The following is a 26,786-nucleotide window of genomic DNA, read 5'->3' as shown; positions in this document are numbered from 1 at the left end:
TATGCAATCACAACAGCATCAAAGTAATTTGAAGCATTTGCTTAATGATTAAAATATTTCTGCGGAGAAGCTTAATTTCTATATGCAGATATTCAAAACAAAATGTTGGAAGCATGAATTTGCTTTAAGCATTCATGCTTATCTTGTATAAACGTTTCCTGTTTAATAAACAGGAAACGTTTATACAAGATAAACATAAAACAGAACAGATGATTTTAATAATGACCACGAGATGTCACTGTTTCACTCCGCTTGTCAGTCCCTTGACTGAAGACTGGACTAATCCGGAAGTACTCTTTTGCTTCCCTTAACCTCTAATGTCGATACTTTGTGGTCCATTTCTGACACAAAACAACAGCACATTTAGCACGTTAACCGTTTTTATAGACACACGCACAGTGATATGGAAAGATTTTAGGAAAAAAAATAAACGTCTAGGTTTGGTTTGTTTTAATGTGAAAAAAGTAACCGGAAACGGTGTGTGCGTGTTCTGTACTGAACTTGCCTCCACTTGCTCAGACAGCTGCTGCAGGGTTGAACCCAAACCAAAGCCGACTTGCTCGCGTGTGTGCGAGCTTGATGCATCAGAGAGAGCTGTGAGCCGCGGAGGCTGCATTGCTCACCCAGCTAGCAGGCACCCCCGGAGAAACGACCGCACGCTTGGGATTTGTACTTTGCCCCGGAAACGGCCAATTCGCTCGTGAACACCGACAGGACACGCTAATAGATGTGATTTGTGTGGAAGACGTTCGCCGCTCTAAGATGGCCCCCGCCGCCCGCTGCCGGCTGCGGTGAACCGGGAGGAAGCAGGTAAGGATGCTACCATGCTAGCTTGTTAGCATGTTAGCGCTCTGGAAGCGACGCGGGAAGTTGACTGACTTGAGAGCGAGAGGTCACAACCAGACTCCATTCACACGCTTCACAATTCGAGCAGACTGACGCCTATCCATTGTTAGTTTGTACATAAGACCGTGTTTGTTGTTTTGACAGTCGTTTGAGGACTGCCTGTAAACGTCGGCGTCTGTCGAAATTAAATTGGTGTAGGGTAGGTGATGTTTTAGAGAAGAGAAGGGTCATGCTGCCCTCAATTGAAACCCATCAAGCCGCTGAATGAGTGGGTGCTGTCACTGAAGGGGCCTGTAAAGTGATGGATTTTTCAATGGAGTTTGGTGCAGGTATTTTTCGGTTGAGCTGTGCTAACAGGTCTTTCCTCAACTTAGTACACGCCATTTCCTTATTTGAGGTTCTCAAGCGTTTTTCAGTCCAATACCTCCTAACCAGAGACTTTTTTCACTATTTCGCGATCTAGTTTCATTTATTTGGGAGGGACATTGCATGTTAATGAACATTTCTTTCCTTAGATTCTACCAGATTCTAGCCTGAGGCAAATTTCTATTCAAAGGACCTTTACAATACTTAATAAAACTAGCGCATGTACAATCAATATGTTCCATATAGCAATTGCATAACAATTGTCAGTCTATAATTACTATGTTTTCATACGCAAATAAATATGAATGAACGGATGCTGAAGGACATTGTCTCGCTGATGGACACCGCTGCTGATTCAGCTCAGTGGGACACAAAAGTGGCCGCCGGCAGATGCTCAGCTGACCGTTTCCACGGGCACCAGGATGACACACTACAACCCCTATACGTTGTTGAAAATATAGATCACTCATAATGATCACAGTACCATTGGTCTTGCATCATCTGTCAATCACGCAGGAGACCAAATGACCTCCACTAAATCGATGAGCACACTGCAATACAAACAGTACTTATTGTGTGTGTGTGTGTGTTTGTAAAATGGGTCACAGCTGCTTTTTGGGTGTGTTTATCTGAAAGGAATCATGTCATAAGCACCTCCCCCTCTGGCTGCTGAGCACCCGGCCCCCGCTAACCTCAGGTTTGACATGGAGGACTAACACTAATATTTCTCTGTTTTCACACACCTTGTCATTGTCATCCTTTCACACCATATCACCCTAACATGGCTTCACTCTCTCTCTCTGTGTGTGTGTGTGTGTGTGTGTTAGAGTCTAGGTCAGCCTTTCACCCCTGGGAGTAACAAAACGGGGGATGGTATAATGCAGGGGTCTCAAACACGCGGCCCGCGGGCCAAATGTGGTCCGCAGGATGCTAGTTTAGGCCCCCGCCTTGATATGAAAGTTTGATATGGATGCTGTATGGTATCATGTACCCAGAAAAAAATATTACGTTTGATTAATGTTCATGTTAAAGGTTAAATAACTGTTAATAGTTATCCTCCCTATCCGTGTGGAAGTGGTAGGTTTTTGGCTTTTTAAGTTTAAAGGAAATAACTTGGAGGCTACCGTTTAGGTCGCTAGTGCTCTAGTTTGCGAGTTAGCATGTGTCTCAAGACCCTGGAGTTGCGCAATATGTTGTAAATAAAAAGAGTATAAATGTGACTATAGTCGCGTTTTGTCATGTCTACAGGGCTCTAATAATGCTTTGTTCATTTTAATCTGAAAAAAATCATTTGTCTACCCACCAACTATAGTATGTGGTTTCTTAAGTTTTTATTATTATTATTATATTTATTTATTTATTACTGATTGATTGATTTTCTTTATTCTTGATTTGTTTATTTTTCATCTTATTTTGTGTAGAAAAATAAAAATTAAGATATTTGAGAACAGTGGAATGTTTTATCAGAGCTTTTATTGTAGAAAATTGTAACCAAAGCACTGAAAAAGTTTGTATATTTTTTGTTTTTAATAAATGCGTTTTTTTTTTTTGGAAAACCTGATGCGGCCCAGCCTCGTCCAGACCATAGCTCCAGTGGCCCCCAGGTAAATTGAGTTTGAGACCCCTGGTATAATTTTGTCTTTGTAGCCCCTCCCACTGCCACACACAGACACGCATCCCAGCAAAGATAACCGTAAGCGTACAAATGATAATTATTACAACTATTGGTGTGGGTGGCTTGAAAAGGGGGGGTGAGCAATCAATCAAGGTCAGTTTGACGATGATGATGACGTGAAATGTTCAAACGTTGAAGCTTGTTTCAAAAGCTTGTTTTCACTCTTGTTGGGGGAAAGTAAACACACACTGTGTGTGTGTGTGTGTGTGTGTGTGTGATCCATGTTCTGAGCTTCTGTCGCTTGCAGGTGTGGTGTTTCCTTTTGAAAGGTTTTCCTGTCAGGCTTTGGAATAACAAGCTTGTTTTGTATCAAACGTCCTTCCTTCCTGGTCACATGGTATTGCTGTGCTTCCTGTCAGCACCTCAGGTCCGTCTGGGTCTCAAGCTAACGTGGTCCATCCACTATCAGCACTGAGAGTAAAACAGATGTTGTACGACATCTGGATGTTATTTCGTTTTATGTTGTCAAAGGTTTTGGGACAATTTGGAAATAAATAGGAAGTGACGGAAAGAGAATTAATATGTTTCACGGTCCATTGTGTGATGATTGATGCCGGGCTGTCTGTTTATGTGGCTTCCTGTTTTGGCTGGACATTCTCAGTCTTGGATTCTGTTAAAAGCAGCTGTTGCAGCACGAGCGCTCCATTATCGTGGTCACCATGTTGGAATTTCACTGCACAGTTCAACTCAGCGCCCACTTTATTAGGTACACAATCTAAGGAGTGCCAATACAAAAAAGAGCAAACAATACGTTTACTATTATACTGTATTATAATATCATATAATATTATCCAAAGTGCAGCCTGGGGGCCATTTCCTGGTTCGGGTGTTTTTTAACTGGCCTTGGGCAAATTCTAAAATTTTAATAAAAAAAAAACTACTCAAAAAGGAAACAGCAGTCATTTTACAAGAATAAAGTAAAAAAATATATGAGAAAAAAGTTTGAATCAATTGAAGAAAAAGTCCTGATTTTATGAAAATTAACTTTATAATATTCTAATGAAAATCAGTTGAAGTAGCATGAAGTTGAATTATTAAAGAAAATTTTTATTTTTATTTTTTGTTATTATTATGAGAAACTAAACTAAACAGAGTTGTAATAAAAAAAAATCCAAAATGTCACCTGAATAAAATCAATAAAGTCATAATATATGAGAAGAAAATTTACAGGAAGTACAATACAGTACAAATTTACTTAATTTTTACTTAAAATGTAATTTTACTTAATTTAATTTAAATTTTTTAGAAATCTTTGGGGGGGGGGTGTAGTGTTACAAGAATAAATGGGACCTATTTCAATCACTCATACTGCTGTGATTGGTCACACGCTCAAGCGATGCAGAGGACTTCTGGACAGCTGCCGAGCTAACAAAATAAACACAATGATCTTGTGTGTCCGCCGACAGCTTCATGTGTCCTCACTGGACCTTCTCAGAGAACGTCTGTGGGCCTTCTTTCTCCATCCCGATCCTGCCGTGCTGAGGGAGGTGGGGCCATCATGTCAGCGGCTCAGATGGAGAAGGAGAACAGCGAGGCGGGCTGGGCCTGTTTGGAGTCTCTGGGGCTTAGCCAGAAGGAGCTGGTCCTGGCCGAGGCCCTGCAGATGGAGTACGACGCCCTCTCCAGACTCAAGCAGGACAAAAGTGATCCCCAAAGTGGCCCCGCCGAATCCCCAGCTTCAACCGGCACCGAGACCCCGACGGCCTCTATTGAGCGCCCACGGCCCACCCCCAGACAAACCGTTCCCACCCCCCCGGGCTTGCTGAGGGACTCTTCCCTCAACCAACCTGGAGGATCCCAATCTGCACAGCTCCCCCCAGCCAGGGCGCTTCCTCTCCAAGGGGGGTACCTCACTGAGTCCCTTTACATCTTGGACAGTCCAGAGTTGACCAAGCTCAAGGACTATTCCAGTTCCAGCCCCGCAGACCCCGTTGGCTCAAACTCTGAGGTTCTTCCCAAAGGATTACCCACTTTGCCAGATGACAAGCCCCCTGCCATTCCCCCGAGGAACCCAATCCCGTCCTCGTCATCTGGGTCAGAAAATCCCTTCTTGACCGTTCACAGGTCCCCAATATCCCACAACATCAATCTGTACACCCCGGATGCGGATCAGCCCAAAGTGACCTCGGGGGAGCTCAACTATGACATCATCAACGACTCACTGGTCCGACTCAACAGCAGCAGGCGGGACCAATCTGGGAAGCCTGTGGCACGGAGCAAGACCCTCCCTCCCCAAGTCCCACCCAGGACGTATGTTCCTGATGCCAAGAGTAACAGGAACCAACGACGAGTGTCTGCAGACCCGGTAAGAACTCCAGAGCCTTGGTGCTCCCGTTGTCCCAAAAATGTCTGTCATGACTTTCTATCGCCAACCCATTTATGAAGACTTAAGCCTGAATCATGCTGCATGTTGTCATAAAGCTGTGAAGGTAGACTCATACCGAGTTAACCAAGCTTGGCTTACTTTCATGCTCCGAGGTTCCACCAACAAAGCTTTTTAGTTCAGGAGAGGTGGTTTAGTGTTTATAGTGAGAGCGGTCCGCCAAGTAAATATTTCCCCACACGGAAGTTCCTCCTCCTCATCATGACTGCATATGTTATGTATCGAGGTCCGCCACGGCGCGCAACTTGGCTTGTTTACATTTAGCATTTATGTCGGTATAAGTCTTTTTCTTATCGTTGAAAGACTCTCACAACCCTATGAGTAACTTCATTCATTCATTTTCTACCGTTTTCGGGCGAGAGGCGGGGTACAGCCTGGACTGGTGGCCAGCCAATCACAGGGCACATATAGACCAACAACCATTCACACTCACATTCATACCTATGGACAATTTGGAGTCGCTAATTAACCTAGCATGTTTTTTGGAATGTGGGAGGAAACCGGAGTACCTGGAGAAAACCCACGCATGCACGGGGAGAACATGCAAACTCCACACAGAGATGGCCATGGTGGAATCGAACCCTGGTCTCCGTCAAAGTTCATTCATTCATTCATTCATTCATTTTCTGCTGCTTTTTCCTCACAAGGGTCGTGGGGGTGCTGGAGCCTATCCCAGCTGTCTTCGGGCGAGAGGCGGGGTACACCCTGGACTGGTGGCCAGCCAATCACAGGGCACATATAGACAAACAACCATTCATACGAGAAGAAAGCTGACAATTTGGTAAATACAAAAAAAATGCATAGCTAGCATAATGGCTCATCCTTTCATTTTTCAGGCACCTGTCTGACAGAGTGCTCTATTAGCTTAGCAGAAGTGAAAGCAGAGAGTTTGTTTTTCTGCACACACACACACACACACACACACACAGTCAAGAGTTGACATGAGTACGGTACAGAAGTTCCTCTGTTGGTGCGGACAACATGACCTTTATCCACTTGGCCACGTTGATGACAAGCGTGTCTTTGTGTTGTTATGTTGTTATTGCGTCTGGATCAAGAAAAGGGCGCTGGTCGCTGGTAACGACTTCCAAGCACCAAACAACGTTATTACATTCATGATGATGTGACTGGCAGGTGACGCTCGGCTCGAGGATGAGTGGATTTGGATACGAACTCTTCCAGGTGTCCGAGGAGCGAGACGAAGAGGTGGCAGCTTTCTGCCACATGCTGGACGTGTGAGTAACACACACACACATAAACACACACACACACACTTTTGTGAGCAGACTTTGTGCGCTCATGCAGGCTGCGTTCAGCGTATCCACACAGCGACCGCTCAAAGAACGCAGGCTTCGTGTGGTCGCCATCGGTGGGCCAAGAGGAGCTTCATCAAGCTCTGGGGGTCAGTGTGAAGGTCACCGTCATCAGCAGCCACTTCAGAGAGCCGCTCACCTTCACCTGTGACGGTAGGAGACCTGCTTTTTTTGGTTTCGGTCTGTGAGACAGACAACAGAAAGGCCCCCTTCTTTGTCTGTCAGGCTCGTCCACATTAGACCTGCTCATCTATCAGACGCTGTGCTACGCTCAGGACGACCTGGACCACGTGGACGTGGACGACTACCTGCTGAAGGTCTGCGGGCATGACGAATACCTCAGAAGGTAAGAAGCTCAGCCGAGGTCCTTCTTGAAGTTGCTGCTGTGCAACTTGAAGAGAAACAAAAGCAAATATCTGATTTGCAAAAATGTCTTGTCACCGTCCGTAATCAAGCCCACGTGTTGCTTGTGTGCCTCACACGTCTTTAAACTCACAGGAGGACCCCTCCTCCCCCGACGGTGCTGAGCTGATGCGTGGTTTCACTAATAACACAGCTTCTGTGCTGCGGTGAACCACTCCGACCGCAACACACACACACACACACACACTCCCTGCTGTGCTTCTAAACCATTTGACTTCCGCTTTAGCACTTCATCCAAACCACAGAGCAGTTTCTCCAAAAAGTCCTCACTTTTTACAGTGTGCTGTCTAACACAACATTTCAAGTCCAGCATGCTTGTGTGTGTGTTGTGACCATGAACTTCCTGCAGTGTACCAATAACTATAACAAGCTCCCGTGTTGGCCTGGTGCTTCCTGTTGTGTTTGGACTTTGTGTTGCTTTATCACCTTTTGCTCTTCATCTTGCTACAGTAGTCTTCCTCCTCCTTCCTGCTCTTCTCACGTGCCATCATTTAGGCTTATCACACGCTGCATATTCATTTATAAACCCTTACCGTGTGTGTGTGTGTGTCAGCTCTCAGACTCTGGCAGGTTTGGAGTGTGTCCAACAGTGTCTAAAGTTTGACTGGGACGTCCGACTGATCCTCACCAGGAGATCTTCCGTCAACACAGAGTTGTCGCGCACGGTCTGCACTCACACATGCACACACACACACACACACACACAATCCGATGGCGAATGAATGAAGGGAGGGAGGGCGGGAGGGACGGAGGAAGGAAGGAAGGAAGTAACATTAACTTTACTGTAAGTATTGTAAATATGCAAACTAGTTTTTTGAGGAATGTAAAATCTTTTTTGTGTAAATATTTGTAAATATAGTATCCTTTAAGTGTAAATATAGTAACTTTTTGTGTATCTTTATTGTGTAACATAATATTTGGAATACCGAGTGTAACTATTGTGCAACATTGTAACGTTTTAGTATATATATTGGGAAATATAGAAGTGTAAATATTGTGTACTACAATAACTTTAATGCAAAAATTGACACATCGTGTGTCATTATTGTGCAACCTAGTATATTTTTTGCTTAAATATAGTAAATATTTAGTCAATGCATTATGGTTTTTAGCGTAAATATTGTGTAGTATAGCAACTTTAATGCAAATATTGGTTAATATATTAACTTTTAGGGTAAATATTGTAACTTTTGTAACTATTGGGTAATAGAGTAACCTTTTAGTGTAAATATTGCGTAACAAACCGGTAGTAGTTTTTTTTATATTGTGTACAGGGCTGTCAAATTATTACACAACTCGTGAGGAAAAGCGGTAGAAAAGGAATGAATGAATGAATAAATCTGATTAATCATGCTTTTAAAATTAATTAATCATGATTAATCACCATTAGCATCTATGTCTGAAATATGTCAATTTTCAGGACAGGATTTTATATATATATATATATATATATTTGCATGCACGCAACGACTCCACATGAACTGTCAATCAAGCTAAAAGATACCACACAAGCCTAAAACTGTATTTGTCACAAGTCTGTTTAATAGCGGCAGAACATTTGAATCACACTTTAAACCATGTTACTATGATATACTATGTACTTGTTTTCAGTGTATTTTCTAGCATACTTAAATGTAGCAAACAGGGACGTTTTTAGGCATGCCCATATGGGAGGAGTACCATATGGTACTTTGTCAGGCTTCTGCCCTGGGACCTGCCAATTTGGGCGTCCCACCTGTAGACTCAACTCCTGGGCGTCTTGTCACATGCACTCTACGCTTGTGTAAAAAAAAAAAGCTCCCACTGGGGGGGGGGGAGCTATTTATGAACTAGACATTTTAACCTTTGCTTTCACTTTTGTGTTTTGTGGCTTTCTCTATTTCCTCAAAGTCTCTTCACAGCCCAGATTGCCCCCTCCGTCCCCTCAGTAAACATCAACACTATTAGTATGTACCATGACATGTATGTAAATGTACCATGACAAAGGGTTGTGGTGTCCAGTTTCAAAACAGCGCCACACATCCGCCGACGCGAGATAAGGGGAGCAGTCTTGTGCCGTTTCTGGCTGAGCCATTTATTTGGGAGGGGGGGGGACCCTTACATCAGTGTAGAGCCTTCCCCGCATCCGAATTATTAGCGTTACACACACGCACGCGTTTATAAAGCCGCTTCTGTGATGTTCTGAGTGTCCCTGAATGCATCTCTTATTCTTATACAGTAAAGTCTCGTTATATCGATATTGTCGGGAGTCGGAAAAAATATCGATATAACTGGACTGTCGATATATATCCGATCCTGCGCCGAACTGCATTAAAAGTGGGCAATAATGCACTCGACATTGTTCTATGGTATAGAACAATGTCGAGCAGCTTAAATCAATCTTTGCTTAAGGATTTCAATACCAAAAAAGAACACGGCGAACGACTGCTTCCAGTCAACTTTATTTTTCACACTTCCACCACCAGAGTGCAGCACACACACCGATTCCCGCACTTCCTGGTTCACAGGTCATGCTCAACCTGTCCCACATAGCTGGCCAAACACATGCCTGCAACAGAAGAACCAACTGCGTTCGTGGTTTCTCTCGTGTGTATAGATTCTATACACACGATATACACAGCATGTACATATGAAAAACAGTGATTATTGCAAACGATAAAAAGATATCTGAATACAACACAATTAAATACATGTATTTGTACGCTTGTGTCTTCGTTGGAATAGGTGTGTATGCTGTGTCAGTTGGTTCTTCTGTTGCAGGCATGTGTTTGGCCAGCTATGTGGGGCGGGTTGAGCATGACCTGTGAACCAGGAAGTGCGGGAATCGGTGTGTGTGCTGTGCTCTGGTGGTATCATAATAACCGGGTATCGTACTAACGGAACTAATTATATCATAAAAGACTAGAAATTTGCCGGGAAATGAAAATAGTATCGTAATAAGCACTACTTTGATATAACCGATATCGATATAACGAGACTTTACTGTAACGAGAATGAGGAAGTATGTTTCACCGGATGAATGGACCAGTGAGGCGTGAATTGGAGAGACACATACAGTACATAGAGTACATGGTGTTGGAGTTGTACTGCTTGTTGATGTGTTCAGGTCAGAACGAAGTTATAGTAAAAGAGCGTCACACTCATTGGCCCTCCCTCGACAGTCATCACAGAGGCATGAAATACACAGAGAAAATTAATGTAATTAATGAAATAAATTAGTTAAGCCCTTACATAGTAACTTTTTAGTATTGTATAAGCAACAGATTGTATCAAGAAAAAAGTCCAATTCTTTCCAACCCAACAGAAAGACGACGACAAGACGGCATCTACACTGAACCACGGCATCCTGTTGCAGGAGCGTCCCATCAAACAGACAGTCACAAGGTGAGGGGCGGGGCCCACACAGCACAGAGGAGCCCCTGTGTGATATTGGTCTTATCGAAGGTTTCTTCTCGGACAGGGAGGCTCTGACTCTGCTGCTGGACACCTTCCACAATGAAGCCGAGTCCTTCCTGTTGTCAGAGGTCAGAGCGCTGTTATGAAGAAATAACACTTGTAGCTTGCTATCATGTCATAAAAGATGTTTATTTATTATTTTTATTATTGTTTATTCTCGTGCATGCTGCACCAGGTGGAGCTTCCGCTGCATGTGGAGCGTCTCGTCCAATCAGTGAAGGCACTCTGCAGCTCGCTAGCAGCCGTGGAGTCACCTGATGTGACGTCTGCCCTCAGCCAGCTCCCTGCGTGCCCCTGTCGCTTGCAGCCCAAAGTCCTGAAGGTAGAATCAGAGTTAAAAGTTAGCCGAGTTTGGCTACACTCAATGATGTCACTTTTTTGTCCCGTCAGGACGCCTCAGTGCTGGCAGTGAGAGAGAACAGAGGTGTGCTAAGACGCCAGCGTTGCCCTCCAGCATTCGCTCCAGGTATACTTTGTCCGAACTGGCAGCTGTTCAACTTTCTGTCCCACAGAGAAAGTGGTGGAAAAGCTAACGGCGGCCATCTTGGACCTGGTGGAGTTATACTGCAGCACCTTCAACGCCAACTTTCATACCACGCCGCAGAGCCACTGCAGCACGGTGCCTGTACAGGAGGCGGGCCGTGTTGCCAGCGTGCTGTCCTTCAGTGTCTACGCCGCGCACCGCATCCCCATCACCTGGGCTGCCAGGTACCACGTGCACACACACACACAAACACAAACGGGAGCAATGCATCATCACCGTGACACTGTTAGAGCACAATTTGTACACAAGGCAATTCAAAGGGCAATACAGAAAAGAAGCATAAAATCCCTTTTTATAATAAAATACTAATCAATAAACATAAAATCATTACGTTAATTTCCATAAATCAGTTCAGTTTCAGTTTCGCTTCAGCTTTTCAATATTCACATGCAATGTCTGCTGACGTTGCATCATCTAGTGATTTTCAACCACTGTGCCGTGGCACACTAGTGTACCTTGAGAAACCGGAATTATCCAATATCACTTATATCAGGACACTAGTTTGAGGGCCCCGCCTTGATATGAAAGTTTAATGTTAGTGCGGCCTGCGCAACTTTGATATGGATGCTGTATGGTATCATGTACCCAGAAAAAATTATTACGTTTGATTAATGTTCATGTTAAAGATTAAATAACTGTTAATAGTTATCCTTCCTATCCGTGTGGAAGTGGTAAGTTTTTGGCTATTTAAGTTTAAAGGAAATAACTTGAAGGCTACCGTTTAGGTCGCTCGCTCTCTAGTTTGCGAGTTAGCATGTGTCTCAAGACCCTGCAGTTGTTGTAAATAAAAAGAGTATAAATGTGACTATAGGCGTGTTTTGTCATGTCTACAGGGCTCTAATAATGCTTTGTTCATTTTAATCTGAAAAAAATCATTTGTCTACCCACCAACTACAGTGAAGAAAATAAGTATTTGAACACCCTGCTATTTTGCTATTTCTCCCACTTAGAAATCATGGAGGGGTCTGAAATTTTCATCGTAGGTGCATGTCCACTGTGAGAGAGATAAACTAAAAAGAAAAATCCAGAAATCACAATGCATGATTTTTTAACAATTTATTTGTGTGATACAGCTGCAAATAAGTATTTGAACACCTGTGTATCATCTAGAATTCTGACCCTGAAAGACCTGTTAGTCTGCCCATTAGAAGTCCACCTGCACTCCATGTATCATCCTGAATCAGATGCACCTGTTTGAGGTCGTTAGCTGCATAAAGACACCTGTCCACCCCATACAATCAGTAAGACTTTAACTTGTAACATGGCGAAGACCAAAGAGCTGTCCAAAGACACCAGAGACAAAATTGTACACCTCCACAAGGCTGGAAAGGGCTACGGAGCAATTACCAAGCAGCTTGGTGAAAAAAGGTCCACTGTTGGAGCTATCATTAGAGAATGGAAGAAGCTAAACATGACGGTCAATCTCAATCGGAGTGGAGCCCCATGCAAGATATCACCTCGTGGGGTCTCAATGATTCTAAGAAAGGTGAGGAATCAGCCCAGAACTACACGACAGGACTTGGTCAATGACCTGAAAAGAGCTGGGACCACCGTTTCCAAGGTTACTGTAGGTAATACACTAAGACGTCATGATGTGAAATCATGCATGGCACGAAAGGTTCCCCTGCTTAAACCAGCACATGTCAAGGCCCGTCTTAAGTTTGCATATGACCATTTGGATGATACAGAGGAGTCATGGGAGAAAGTTTTATGGTCAGATGAGACCAAAATAGAACTTTTTGGTCATAATTCCAATAAGCGTGTTTGGAGGAAGAAGAATGAAGAGTACAATCCGAAGAACACCATCCCTACTGTGAAGCATGGGGGTGGTAGCATCATGCTTTGGGGGTGTTTTTCTGCACATGGGACAGGACGAGTGCACTGCATTAAAGAGAGGATGACTGGGGCCGTGTATTGTGAGATTTTGGGGAACAACCTCCTTCCCTCTGTCAGAGCATTGAAGATGGGTCGTGGCTGGGTCTTCCAACACGACAACGACCCGAAGCACACAGCCAGGAAAACCAAGGAGTGGCTCCGTAAGAAGCATATCAAGGTTCTAGCATGGCCCAGCCAGTCTCCAGACCTGAACCCAATCGAAAATCTTTGGAGGGAGCTCAAACTCCGTGTTTCTCAGCGACAGCCCAGAAACCTGACTGATCTAGAGAAGATCTGTGTGGAGGAGTGGGCCAAGATCCCTCCTGCAGTGTGTGCAAACCTGGTGAAAAACTACAGGAAACGTTTGACCTCTGTAATAGCAAACAAAGGCTACTGTACCAAATATTAACATTCATTTTCTCAGGTGTTCAAATACTTATTAGCAGCTGTATCACACAAATAAATTGTTAAAAAATCATGCATTGTGATTTCTGGATTTTTCTTTTTAGTTTATCTCTCTCACAGTGGACATGCACCTACGATGAAAATTTCAGACCCCTCCATGATTTCTAAGTGGGAGAAATAGCAAAATAGCAGGGTGTTCAAATACTTATTTTCTTCACTGTATATGTGGTTTCTTAAGTTTTTATTATTTGCCGTACTATTATTATTATATTTATTTATTTATTACTGATTGATTGATATTATTTATTCTTGATTTGTTTATTTATTTTTCATCTTATTTTGTGCAGAAAAATAAAAATTAAGATATTTGAGAACAGTGGAAGGTTTTATCAGAGCTTTTATTGTAGAAAATAAGAACCAAAGTGAAGTTTTTTAAATTTTTTTCTTTTTAATAAATGCGTTTGTTTTTTTGGAAAACCTGATGCAGCCCAGTCTCACCCAGACCCAAGCTCCAGTGGCCCCCAAGTAAATTGAGTTTGAGACCCCTGATCTAAACCCTTCTATACTTTATTCACAAGTCCAGTTTTATTAAAAAAGAAAATATATATCTATATAAAACATGTCCTGAGTTTAATTATAAAATATTAGCAAGATTGAATTTGATCTTTTCCTGTTTAAATTTATCCCGGGTGCGTTCTTTCAGCGCATGCTCAGATATGACGTAACACGCAGATCCAGACGTTCTTCACTTTTGGAGGCCAGCAATCGGCACTGGACTAAGCAAAGTTTGTTTTTGATTCAAACTAAATTTCAAGACTGGACAGACGAAAAACTGGCAATACAGAGTTATTGCAACAAGTGAAAGAAAAACTCGGGGAAGCCGGTATCACGTGATGTTGATGTTTACGTTTTACTGGGCATGCCCTATTGACTATTCTGGTTGATTTTCACGGCGCATGTAGACAAGAGATTGGAATATTCCTTTCTATGGATACCATTGTTTCCCGAAAGGTCATTCGGAAAGAGAAAAATTTGTCATGTAAAAACGTGGCTACTGTGGAGCGTCTGTGGTGTAAAGACTGGCAGAGCAATGTAATATTGGTCCGTGTGGCAACACCTACCTTGTTCCTCCCATAGACTTATTGATGCACGTGTGAGGTCGTGGTGACATTTTGTAACATTTTTGGTTAGTGGTGTGCCACAAGATTTTTCCAATGTAAAAAATGTGCCGTGGCTCAAAAAAGGTTGAACAACGCTGATCTAGTTATATTTAATGTTATATTCAAAAGGTTTGAAAGTGCTTGAACATTTAAATGAGGAAGCAAATTATTTCTTTCACAAGTGATAATCTGGTGGGATAAAGGAATCAAATGTGCACGTGAAACATACATTCGACTTCAGTTTCCTCTCTTAAAGTGAAAGTGAAAGAAAGAAAGAAATGATCTTTGAAATCCGAATGAGGAGTTGAAGCCAACATGCGGCGTAAGTGAACTCCTCCTCTGCCAGTCATCCATCTGTGCTCACAAAGGCAGACTGCCTGGGAACTAGCAGTGACCTCTCACCTCTGAGAGGAGGCGGGGCTGGCTGCTTTGCCTGACACCTGGCTTAAGCGTGTGTGTGTGTGTGTGTGTGTGTGTGAGACAGAGAGAAAGAGCGAGAGAGACACACGTGTAATGGCCTGTTAGCATTCTTTATTTAACACATCAAGAAGGGCTGAAAGTCACATGACCACAAGCGACTAACAAAGTTGATCATTAATGTAAATGTACAAGTTTTATCTTATCTTTTCATACATGTGACGCCAGCTATGAGGGTTTCTTCCTGTCCTGCTCGCTAACTCACGGAGGGGCGGAGCTTTGCGCGCCACAGCACACCAGCAAGCAGGCGGTCAGCAAGTACCTCTTTCACCTTGTGGTGTGGGACCAGAGGTGTGTGGACTGCTGTTGGTCTCATGGAGCGTGCGGTCCGCCTCCCCCCTAAGCTGCGCCTGCTTGTCCCTGCAGGGTTTGCTTTCCGGTGCAGATCAACCAGTTGCCCAGAGAGACTCAGTTGATGGTGACGCTGTATGCCAGCTCCCTGCCGCCCCCTGGTGGAGTGGAGGAGAAGGGGAAACAGCGGCGGAGCATCGAGGCTCTTGGCTGGGTCACCATGCCGCTTTTTAACTTCAGACAGTGAGTCACGTAATGTCACTTCCTGTGCAAGGCAGCAGCTCTTATCCAGTTAGAACAGCGGGAAGTGTGTATGGATGTGCGATAGTGCTGTTCACAATGTGTGTGTGTGTGTAGCGTGCTGACTTGTGGAAGGAAGTTGCTGGGCCTGTGGCCATCGACCCCTGGGAGGAGCGGGAACGCTCGCTCCAGCTCGCCAAACTTCAGCCAGCCAGACAGCGTCATCCTGCAGGTGAGCGTCACGTTTGGACATCCACTCCGGTCTGTAGTGTTTCAGAAAAAAAACGAATTGAGGTGATTGGTTTGACACAGGTGGACTTCCCCACCTCGTCCTTTGAGGCCCACTTCAGCACACCGCCTGCAGCAGATTTCTGTCCTCAGTACGACTTTTCCAGGCTGGATGCCATCAGCCAGATCCAGCTGCAGGATGTGCTGCACAAAAAGGCCTTCTTCTGGTCAGTTCCACGCCCACACATGCATGCAATATTTGTCTGCTGGTTCTTCTGTTAAAAATCGTGCAAATCCGTGCAGGTTGACGGCAGAGGATAAGCGTCTTTTGTGGGAGAAGAAGGCGTTCTGTCAGGCTGAAAGTGCAGCGCTGCCGCTTGTTCTCGCCAGCGCCCCCTGCTGGCAGTGGGCCTGCCTGCCCGACATTTATGCACTGCTGAAGCAGTGGGCCTGCTTGGGGCACCTGGACGCCCTGGGCCTCCTCCATGCCTCGTACGTCCCCCCCCCCCCCCCCCCCCCCAGACAGACATTAGGCCTGTGAGGTCCCGTGTGACCATTTGTGTGTGTTTCAGCTTCCCGGACCAGGAGCTGAGGAGAACTGCTGTCCAATGGATGGACTCCATCACTGACCCAGAGCTGCTGGACTTCCTGCCTCAGCTGGTCCAGGTAGTGTTTTGAAAAAAAAAAACGCATTTATTAAAAACAGAAAAATGAATAAACTTTGCTTTGGTTTCGATTTTCTACAAGAAAAGCTCTGATAAAACATTCCACTGTTCTCAAATACCTTACTTTTTATTTTTCTACACAAAATAAGATGATAAATAAATAAACAAATCAAGACTAAAGAAAATCAATCAATCAGTAATAAATAAATAAATATAATAATAATAAAACGGCAAATAATAAAAACTTAAGAAACCACATATAGTTGGTGGGTAGACAAATTATTTTTTTCAGATTAAAATGAACAAAGCATTATTAGAGCCCTGTAGACATGACAAAACACGACTATAGTCACATTTATACTCTTTTTATTTACAACATATTGCGCAACTGCAGGGTCTTGAGACACATGCTAACTCGCAAACTAGAGAGCTAGCGACCTAAACGGTAGCCTTCAAGTTATTTCCTTTCAACTGAAATAGCCAAAAACTTACCACTTCCACACGGATAGGGAGGATAACTATTAACAGTTATTTAACCTTTAACATGAACATTAATCAAACGTAATCATTTTTTCTGGGTACATGATACCATACAGCATCCATATCAAAGTTGCGCAGGCCGCACTAACATTAAACTTTCATATCACGGCGGGGGCCTCAAACTAGTGTCCTGCGGGCCACATCTTTGTCTCACCAAACACTACAGCGACATTACTGACACCTAGTGCCCAGTGTAGAATACTACATTTTGTCAACGTCTTTGAACGCGTCCCTTAAAAGTCTTACAGTATATTTATATTTTAGTTCATTTAGTCATTTAATTTTGTTGAAATACTTGTCTCCTGATGTCAGGCTCTGAAGTACGAGTGTTACCTGGACAGCTCCTTGGTCCGCTTCTTGCTCCGCAGAGCCATCAGAGATGTTCGCATCGCTCACTACCTCTTCTGGTGAGTTTCCACTTAACCAGACTTTCTTCTGGACTCTCTTTGTCGCGACGAGATGTCACCTGACATACGTCTCCTCCTCAGGCTACTGAAAGACAACCTGCAGGACAGTCAGTTCTACGCTCGCTATCAACACCTGCTGGCCGCCCTGCTCTGCTGCGTAGGACGAGGCCTCCGAGATGAGTTCGACCGCCAGTGCTGGATGGTGTCCATCCTGGCCAAGGTGGCCCAGAACGTCCGAGACGCGACGCCTTCCAGCAGACAAGTGAGCTCGCTGACAAAAATCCAGTCCATAATTATTCATGAAGTTTGAAACTATGTGAGGAACACTATTAGATGTGATCTTAAGTTAGTGTGTGTCTCAGAATGTGCTCAGAGAAGGTCTGGAGGAGATGAAGCAGTTCTTTTCAGTCAACAGCAGCTGTAGACTTCCTCTGAACCCCGCCATGCTGGTCAGAGGCATCAACATCCAGGTGAATGCACGCACACACACACACATGTGCTTATCTTCTGACTCATGCTGGCCTTCTGGTGTCTTCTGTAGTCGTGTTCTTTCTTCAACTCCAACGCTGTGCCGCTCAAGCTGTCCTTCCAGAACGTGGACGCCTTGGGCGACAATGTCAACGTCATCTTCAAGGTGAAGTTTCCGCAAACGCAAGCTGTTTGTGGAATCTTTGGAGCCTAACTGTCGTCTCCGATCGCAGTCCGGGGACGACCTGCGGCAGGACATGCTCACCCTGCAGGTTATTCGCATCATGAACAAGATTTGGATCCAGGAAGGTCTGGACATGAGGATGGTCATCTTCAAGTGTTTTTCCACCGGCAGAGGACGAGGTGAGGATGCTTATCTTTTTATATCCGATGATGACTGACAGGTGTGTTGTCACGGGCTCCCAAGGAATGGTGGAGATGATTCCTCAGGCTGACACGCTGAGGAAGATCCAGGTGGAGCACGGCGTCACTGGATCCTTCAAAGACCGACCGCTAGCCGACTGGTTGCAGAAACACAACCCTGCTGAGGAGCAGTACGACAAGGTTTACATCTCACTGCATCTTCATTCCTCCGAGCAGGAGCGCATCTTCATTCACAAATGTTCTCAGGCGGTGGAGAACTTTATCTACTCGTGCGCCGGCTGCTGTGTGGCGACGTACATTTTGGGAATCTGCGACCGCCACAATGACAACATCATGCTGAAGACCAGCGGTCACATGTTCCACATCGACTTCGGAAAGTTCCTGGGACACGCTCAAATGTTCGGAAACATCAAGCGGTGAGTGCTCCTCAATCATTCTGAACAAGTTTCAACAGCACAATCGGGCAACCTCGCTCGTGGTGATCATGTGGCGCGTGGATCGTGTGACGCCCGCAGGGACCGCGCACCCTTTGTGTTCACCTCCGACATGGCGTACGTCATCAATGGCGGCGACAAGCCATCCAGTCGCTTCCACGACTTTGTGGACCTGTGCTGTGAGGCCTACAACCTGATCAGGAAGCACACACACCTCTTCCTCAACCTCCTGGGACTGGTGGGCGCACGCACGCAAACATGCAGACGCACGGCCAAGCGAGGTTGACGACTCAGCATTTTGTTTTGTCGCCGCCAGATGTTGTCCTGTGGCATTCCCGAACTCTCCGACATCGATGATCTGAAATACGTCTATGATGCTCTAAGGCCTCACGAGTCTGAGGCCGACGCCACCATGTACTTTACCAGGTACGCACGCACACACACACACATCCATCACACAGATTCCATGTTGATATACCACATGGCTAAAAAGCACTGAACACACGTGCGTGTGTGTGTGTGTGTGTGTGAGCAGGTTGATCGAGTCCAGTCTGGGCAGTGTGGCGACCAAACTCAACTTCTTCATCCACAATCTGGCTCAGATGAAGTTCGCCTCGGTGGAGGATCGTCCCACGCTGTCTTTCGCTCCTCGAGTTTACACAGCAAAGAGCGACGGCGTCATCAGAAACCTCTACATCTGCCGCCACGTGCGCACAGCCAACAGTAGCAAGGGATACGTGAGTCACGCTTGTTTTTCTTTAAATGTGTTTTTTTTTTAATTACAGGTGCTTCTCAGGTGAACCTAACAAGAAAAAGTTTTTGTCATAATATTATGAAGAAAAATCATTTTTGTTGCATATGTTACCAGTTCTGATATAATGACAAACAGCACAAATTTGGGAAAATTTGGTTGTGGGAAGGCACGGCGGTCTAGAGGTTAGCGCGAAGATCTCACACCTAGGGTTCAAGAGGCGGGGTACACCCTGGACTGGTGGCCAGCCAATCACAGGGCACATATAGACAAACAACCATTCACACTCACATTCATACCTATGGACAATTTGGAGTCGCTAATAAACCTAGCATGTTTTTTGGAATGTGGGAGGAAACCAGAGTACCCGGAGAAAACCCAAGCATGCACGGGGAGAACATGCAAAGGGTGGAATTGAACCCTGGTCTCCTAGCTGTGAGGTCTGCGCGCTAACCACTAGACCACAAAATGAGGTGACATGGAACGCCATAAACCGGGTCCCCGCCTGTACTTGTTCCTGTACTGGTTTCAATAGCATGCTATGTCGGACATGCTATGTGACTTGCTCGCTGGACTTTGCCGTTTCAGGCCTTTGTGGTGAAGGTGGAGCGTGAAGGTCAGCAGGAGGTGCTGTTGGTTCAGAGGACCTTTGAAGAGTTCCATGAATTTCACAGCAAACTGAGACTTGTGTTCCCCTCTTCCAAACTGCCCAGGTATACACACACGCGCACACGCACAACACAAAAACCTGTCTTGAAAAAAACGTGTGAAAAAACACTTCCTCTGGTCCTCTTTGCCCCACCCACAGCTTCCCCAGCCGCTTTGTGATTGGCCGTTCCCGTGGCGAAGCGGTGGCTGACAGGAGGAAAGATGAACTGAACGGTTACGTGTGGCATCTGATCCACGCCTCCCCCGACGTCTCACAGGTTAGTCAGACTCCCCAGCGACTCTTGACGTTCATTTAAGTTTAATTCTTCAAAACTGTCACCCGACAATGTTCAAATTTATTTAAAAGTCCTTTAACCTTCCTCTTGTGTTCGCTTTCTGGTATCATCTCTTATGTTAACGGGTCGGTTTTGACCCATGTATTAAATCAGCTATAAAATACACTAAAAACAATAAGTTACCATCAAATTTGCTTCTCATGTCTTGGTTACCTTCTTAGGCTTCCTCATGCATGAAAATGTTGGTTTTAATACTTTTGGTGTGGGCATGGAGGCCTTTTTTGTCACTATACCCCTCAATTTTAATTTCCTAAAATGGTCAAATGAACCTCAAAAGAATCATATTAATAAATTGAAGGTTTTTTGTTACCTGGCTATTACTGAGAGCTATAGAACATATCTCTTAAATCAATTAGTTTATTTATTTTCTCATTTTAGTATTAATCACTAAAGAAACATCTATGGTGTTGGGGTGAATTTTGACCCATATATATTAATGTCAAGAAAAGGTAGAAAAAGTTATTGTTTTCAGTTACAGAACTTTAGTATAAAGTGAAATGAAAAAGCAGAACAGGTCCAGATCTTGGTTCACTGTACTTCTTGCCATTCTTTCCATGATCCAAATTGTAAATGTGAAATCAGCCAATCAAATGAGTGAATTCCCCTCACATGTCTGGACATTGTTTTTCTGCTGGTATATTGGAAAAGCGGTCAAAATGAGAATCCCCTGAAGCTTACATGATGAGAAGAGGAGCTGGTTGTCATTGTGTTGGCTAATTGTACACTTATGATTTCAGTTTTGGCTCAAAATATTGCTTTATAGTCATATTATTATAACCGGGTCGAAACCGACCCTAACAATACAGTGGTCATAATTTCAATCAGACCATTTTAAAATGTAGTAAAAAATATTTTTTTGGTTTTATTTTGTTGACAGAGTTTCCTGACAAAGTAAAAAAAGCCTTCATGCAATAAACAAATGTTATGTGATTATTTTTATGCATTAAAATGTAAAACGGGTCGGTGCCGACCCTAACACAAGAGGAGGGTTAAAAGGCCTCTCAAATTGTCGTGGTTGGAAACTATTCCTTCCATGAGCACCACGAGCAACCATGTTGCCCTTTGTGGCCACCAGGGGGCAGCAAAGAGTTTATGTGACCGCTGACCGGGATGGTTTTTGTACTGAAAAATTAGGAGGAAATTCTGTAATTTTAGAAGGAAATATTGAATGTTTGCAAGATATCACAATAGTTTAATATATAATAATATATATAATAATATATTATAACATAATAATACAATAATAACTGCTTAAAAAATGTTACATAAAAAATATACATGCAACTGCTTAGTATGAAGGTGTCCAAAGCGCCATCTGCAGGTGTTTTTTTTTTCTCATTAGCCCACAGCACATTCGAAAACTATAATTTAACAAAATGGCAAACATGGAAAACTCAGCCGACATTTTGCAACACTAAAGCCAACATATTATGGGGAAAAAGTTGCAATCTGACAAGAAAAAAAAAACGCTACTTTTGTAGAATAAGGAAAAATACCATGATTTCAGTATCATCGCGTTGAAATATTCAAGAAAAAATGTTACTTTTTGAAGTTGTAATGAGAAACAAAACAAAACAAGGACTAAAGTTGTAGCTTTTAGAAAATGATAATAAAGTCAACATTTTATGGCAAAGTCATTTCAACAGCTGTGATTTTACAAGAATAAAGTCAACATATTGCAATTATTAAGTTGCAATTTTACGAGTGAGGAAAAAGCGGTAGAAAATGAATGAATGATTGAACTTGTTATAGTATGAGGGAAAATAAAGTCATTTTAGGAGCATAAAGTTGAAATATTAAAAAAAAATATATATTTTTCCAAGTCATAATACCAATTTGGGGGAACTTAAGCCGGGGGAAAGAGCTCTAATATGGCGATAATGTCAAAATATTATGTGAATGAATTGATGATATTACAAAAATATTTTAGAAGAAGGTTTATATCTGCTTTTTCATATCAAAGTGGCATCCTTTTAATTTTTCACTGCAACACTAAATGAATAAAAATGTCTAAAAAGCTTGTGCTGACACGTTGCCTGTGCTCAATCTGACCCCCACCCGCTTTACATTTCACTCTGACCTTTCTCAGGGCTTATTATATCAGCATAAACACACACACACACACACGCTGGGAGGGATCAGCTTTGCTCTATCAGGTCTTTCCAGTTTGGGCACGCTGGCACTCAAATTTCACATGATAATTATTATTTATCACGCATCCCTGTCTGTTAGCATGGACCTGAAGCATAATGTCTCGGTCACATTTTAATATGGTAATGGTTTTATTTCATTTGAACATGCATCAGATTCCAATTGAGTGCATCCCATAATCAGTTCACAGTTCCACATGCCCAAAAGGAGTAGGAAGAAGCACAGCTTATTAAATCCTACTCCTCCACCTGGTACTTTTACAATCAGTAAAAGTTACAGTTACATTTGTTCACTTCCTGCTTTCCATAATACAGTTTAAGGTTTTTGTTGTTTTTCTTTAATAATGTACCTCATACTGAAGTACAAGGTGATATGAGCATCCAATGCCATAATGGGTACCTTAGTAAGTGTCAATATAGTGATATATATAGCACATCATGACTGGTTCAAGACTCTTCATCCTTGTATTTAGCAAACATCAACTGCTTGTATTGTTTCTTGAATTGGCTCATCGTTGTGCATTGTTTGATTTCCTTACTCAATCCATTCCATAGTTTGATTCCACATACTGACATGCTATGGCTAGCATAACGTAGTTCTAGCAAGAAGTGTTCCAAATGTACTTCTTCCCTGAGATCATATTTCTCCTCTCTTGTAGAGAAGTATTGGATGACATTTTTAGCTAATTGGTTATTTTTTGCAAGTTGAAGTATTTGTGATTTTAGAAATAAGGAGTTAGTATGTTCTCTGTAGGCGGCGTTATGAATTATCCTTACTGACCTTTTTTGCATTTAGTACATTTAGCGAGTGAAGATTGCTTTTATAGTTATTAGCCCATATTTCCACTATAATATAGTTATGTTGACTGTCACAGTGTATATTAATTATCGTGTGTGTGTGTACGCAGTGCGACCTTGTGTACACCTTCTTCCACGCGCTGCCAAGAGACGAGAGGCCTGCGCCGAGCAGCAGCAAAGCAGGTTCGCATTTCATGTCGCACACACACACTGTCCGAACCAAGACACCAGGAGCTCAGTTAATACACACACACACACACACACACAAACACACACAGCAGTGATAAAGCAGGCATAACCGGTTGAACACACCATCAAATCTTATCATATCCACCTTTTAGTTTCACTTCTTTTTGTGCTTATTTAGAGCAACTAAACTTGAAGGCCTTTTCCCCAGACAGGAACCACACCCAAGATAAAACACACACATCCGAGCACGTAGTCAGGGGTCAAAGTTCATCGTCATTTGCAGCTTCGGCTCTGCTCACGTGTTGAGTGTAAATCTGTTGTTCCTCATGTCATACGGCCCACTTCCTGATTTCTTATTTTTTTGTCACACTTAAATGTTTCATTTTCATCAAGCGTAAATGTAATGGGATGTAATGGGAGACACAATTCCAAAAGTTTTAACTTTTGTTTCGTCAGACCACAGAGTATTTGCCCAAAAGGTCTTAGGGATCAACAAGATGTTTCCTGGCAAAATTGAGATAAGACTTAATGTTCTTTTTGTTCAGCAGTGGTTTTGGTCTTGTAACTTGGAACCGTTTTAGCCCACTGTCTTTCTTATGGTGGAGTCACGAACACTGACTGTTGTTGTGGGGTCTTTTGTGACATCTTTGGTGAGTCGCTGCCCACTGGGGGGGTCGTTCTGGTTGGCCGGCCACTCCTGGGAAGGTTCACCACTGTTTTGGCCATTTGTGGATAATGGCTCTCACTGTGTTTAGCTGGAGTCCCAAAGCTTAAGAAATTGATTTTTAACCTTTTCCAAACTGGTAGATCTCAATTAATCTCAGTTATGTTTTAACAGGGGGGGGTGATCACTATTCCACACAAGGACATGTAGGTTTGGATTTTTTTCCCCCCTCCATTGATAACAAAAAAGATGAATTTAAAAACTGCGTTGTATTGTTATTGACTGATATTTACATTTGTTTGATGATCTGAAACATATCAGTGTGACAAAAATAAGAACACTTTTTCACACCACTGTCAGGCCCACATATTCATACAGCATATAATGCATAGCCATTGTTTGTGTGTGTGTGTGTGTGTTTACATGTGTGTGTGTGTGTGTACATGTGCATTCAGAGATGTCATGGACTCCCGTTTCCGGAAAAGAGCTTGGTGAGGTCAAACTGTCCATCTGCTACAGGAGCGATAAACTCTTCATCATGGTCATGCACATTCGAGGACTGGTAAGGGTGTGTGTGTGTGTGTGCTTACAAGTCACGTGTTCTTGTGATGTGCATTGACTTTAGTGCAGGGGTCTCAAACATGCGGCCCGCGGGCCAAATGTGGCCCGCAGGACACTAATTTGCGGCCCGTGCAAGTTTGATATGGATGCTGTATGGTATCATGTACCCAGAAAAAATTATTACGTTTGATTAATGTTCATGTTAAAGGTTAAATAACTTAATAGTTATCCTCCCTGTCCGTGTGGAAGTGGTAAGTTTTTGGCTATTTAAGTTTAAAGGAAATAACTTGAAGGCTACCGTTTAGGTCGCTAGCTCTCTAGTTTGCGAGTTAGCATGTGTCTCAAGACCCTGCAGTTGCGCAATATGTTGTAAATAAAAAGAGTATAAATGTGACTATAGTCGTGTTTTGTCATGTCTACAGGGCTCTAATAATGCTTTGTTCATTTTAATCTGAAAAAAATAATTTGTCTACCCACCAACTATATGTGGTTTCTTAAGTTTTTATTATTTGCCGTTTTATTGTTATTATATTTATTTATTCATTACTGATTGATTTTCTTTATTCTTGATTTGTTTATTTATTTTTCATCTTTTGTGTAGAAAAATAAAAAGTAAGATATTTGAGAACAGTGGAATGTTTTATCAGAGCTTTTCTTGTAGAAAATCGGAACAAAAGCGAAGTTTTTTTTAATTTTTTTGCTTTTAATAAATTTGTTGTTTTTTTTTTTTTTAAACCTGATGCGGTCTCACCCAGACCCTAGCTCCAGTGGCCCCCAAGTAAATTGAGTTTGAGACCCCTGCTTTAGTGTGTGTGTATGTGTATGTGTGTGTGTGTGTGTGTGTGTGTGTGTGTGTGTGTGTGTGTGTGTGTGTGTGTGTGCGTGAGCAGCAGCCCCTGCAGGATGGAACAGACCCAGACCCGTATGTGAAGCTGTACCTCCTCCCAGACCCTCAGAAGACGAGTAAGAGGAAGACAAAGGCGGCACGCCGCACGTGTAACCCCACCTACAACGAAATGGTATGCGAGTGTGTGGGAGTGTGTGAGAAGTGTCTACGGACCCACCCGGCTTGTTTTGAATCACTGTATGGTGTGTCACTCCTGCAGCTGGTGTATGAGAGGATTCCCCGCGGGGACCTGGACCAAAGGGTGATCCACCTGCGGGTTCTGGGGGACGGTGCCTTCTGGGACAACACTCTGCTGGGAGAGACCTTCATCCCCCTCAAGAAGCTGGTCCCGGGTCAGCACTGGGTGGACTGGCACCAGTTGGGGGGGGCCAGCCCGGACTCCGCCCACTGAGCTGGAAGCGCTCAGAGGAAGAAAAGGGAAAAACCTTTTTAAAGTGAAGGAGAGTTTCTTGTCAAGCTGCTGCAAGTGTCAGGTCGTTAGATGAACATTCTAGTCACATGACACAACCACTTTAATTTATTGATTGAATAAACCCGACTTTTGAGCAGATGAGCTCTTTTAAGTTGTCAAATGTTGAGCTCAGGTGTGCTGAAGAGGTAATAAGTTATACTAACTTAGTGTTTTAATTCAAGGGGAGCAAAGGATGTACAGTATGCTAATACTAGCTGAGGTCCAATAGTGAACACAGTTGTGTTTTTATTGTGAAAAGCACGAGCAAATGCAAACTGCCTTCTTATATTTGACTTCCTCTGTGCTTGGCTGCGTTGATAGATCCACTGTTGGAAAATTAAAGACTGAAGAACGTGTGCGGAGCAGAAAGATGTTGATAGCAGGCGTCATGAGACTCCCCAAGTCATCTGTGATTTGATACTTTTTATAGCGTGCTTGCCTGCATTGTATTTTTTATTTTATTTTTTTTGCTAAGTGCAGCATGAAGGGCACCAGACTTCCTGTGTCCACATGCTCTTGGTGCTGTGAAAGCTAACTGACCTTTGTTGTTCCCAACACCACCACCTGTGAAGTTGTACTTCATGGCGACAACGCTTTTGTCGTGTTGGGAAAAAAAAAAAAGACCACAACAAACGTGTCGGACTCACTGTTCCCATTCCCATTCAGCAACCCCTTTGTATTAACTTTGATTTTGATGATTTGCACTACAAAATAAACTTGAACGGAACGTA

General features: G+C 43.3%; 1 protein-coding gene across 2 annotated transcripts; it reads left to right on the top strand.

Moving 5' to 3' along the window:
- The first annotated feature begins 524 nt into the window (after positions 1–524).
- On the top strand, positions 525–26,786 carry pik3c2b (phosphatidylinositol-4-phosphate 3-kinase, catalytic subunit type 2 beta). 2 transcript variants are annotated; one of them, XM_058054615.2, is made up of 33 exons: positions 525–810; positions 4,294–5,192; positions 6,405–6,505; positions 6,576–6,736; positions 6,809–6,929; positions 7,560–7,671; positions 10,311–10,390; positions 10,467–10,530; positions 10,638–10,784; positions 10,853–10,886; positions 10,975–11,170; positions 15,092–15,214; positions 15,290–15,457; positions 15,572–15,686; positions 15,767–15,909; positions 15,986–16,174; positions 16,255–16,348; positions 17,200–17,294; positions 17,376–17,556; positions 17,657–17,764; positions 17,836–17,928; positions 17,996–18,125; positions 18,190–18,326; positions 18,393–18,562; positions 18,662–18,818; positions 18,897–19,006; positions 19,116–19,317; positions 19,920–20,044; positions 20,140–20,257; positions 23,394–23,466; positions 24,592–24,698; positions 25,588–25,716; positions 25,804–26,786. In XM_058054615.2, the coding sequence occupies exons 2-33, from the start codon at positions 4,386–4,388 to the stop codon at positions 25,993–25,995; spliced, it is 4,782 nt and encodes a 1,593-aa protein (XP_057910598.2). In that variant the 5' UTR covers positions 525–810; positions 4,294–4,385; the 3' UTR covers positions 25,996–26,786. The 2 variants fall into 2 exon arrangements, with proteins under 2 accessions (XP_057910598.2, XP_078654823.1); XM_078798697.1 differs by lacking the exon at positions 525–810 and having other exon boundaries at positions 5,056–5,192; positions 6,329–6,505.

This window comes from Doryrhamphus excisus, linkage group LG18 (genome assembly GCF_037039965.1).
Source record: "Doryrhamphus excisus strain RoL-2023G ecotype Guam linkage group LG18, RoL_Dexc_Guam_v1.1, whole genome shotgun sequence".
NCBI lineage: Eukaryota > Metazoa > Chordata > Actinopteri > Syngnathiformes > Syngnathidae > Doryrhamphus > Doryrhamphus excisus.
This window is presented reverse-complemented; position numbering and strand designations above follow the sequence as displayed.

Excerpts from the sequence above, each read along its gene's own strand:
- pik3c2b (XM_058054615.2), top strand. The coding sequence starts at position 4,386 with ATGTCAGCGGCTCAGATGGAGAAGGAGAACAGCGAGGCGGGCTGGGCC. Across the intron at positions 17,557-17,656 it reads CGACGCCTTCCAGCAGACAA|AATGTGCTCAGAGAAGGTCT; the intron begins GTGAGCTCGCTG and ends TGTGTGTCTCAG. Across the intron at positions 20,045-20,139 it reads CCCTCTTCCAAACTGCCCAG|CTTCCCCAGCCGCTTTGTGA; the intron begins GTATACACACAC and ends CCCCACCCACAG.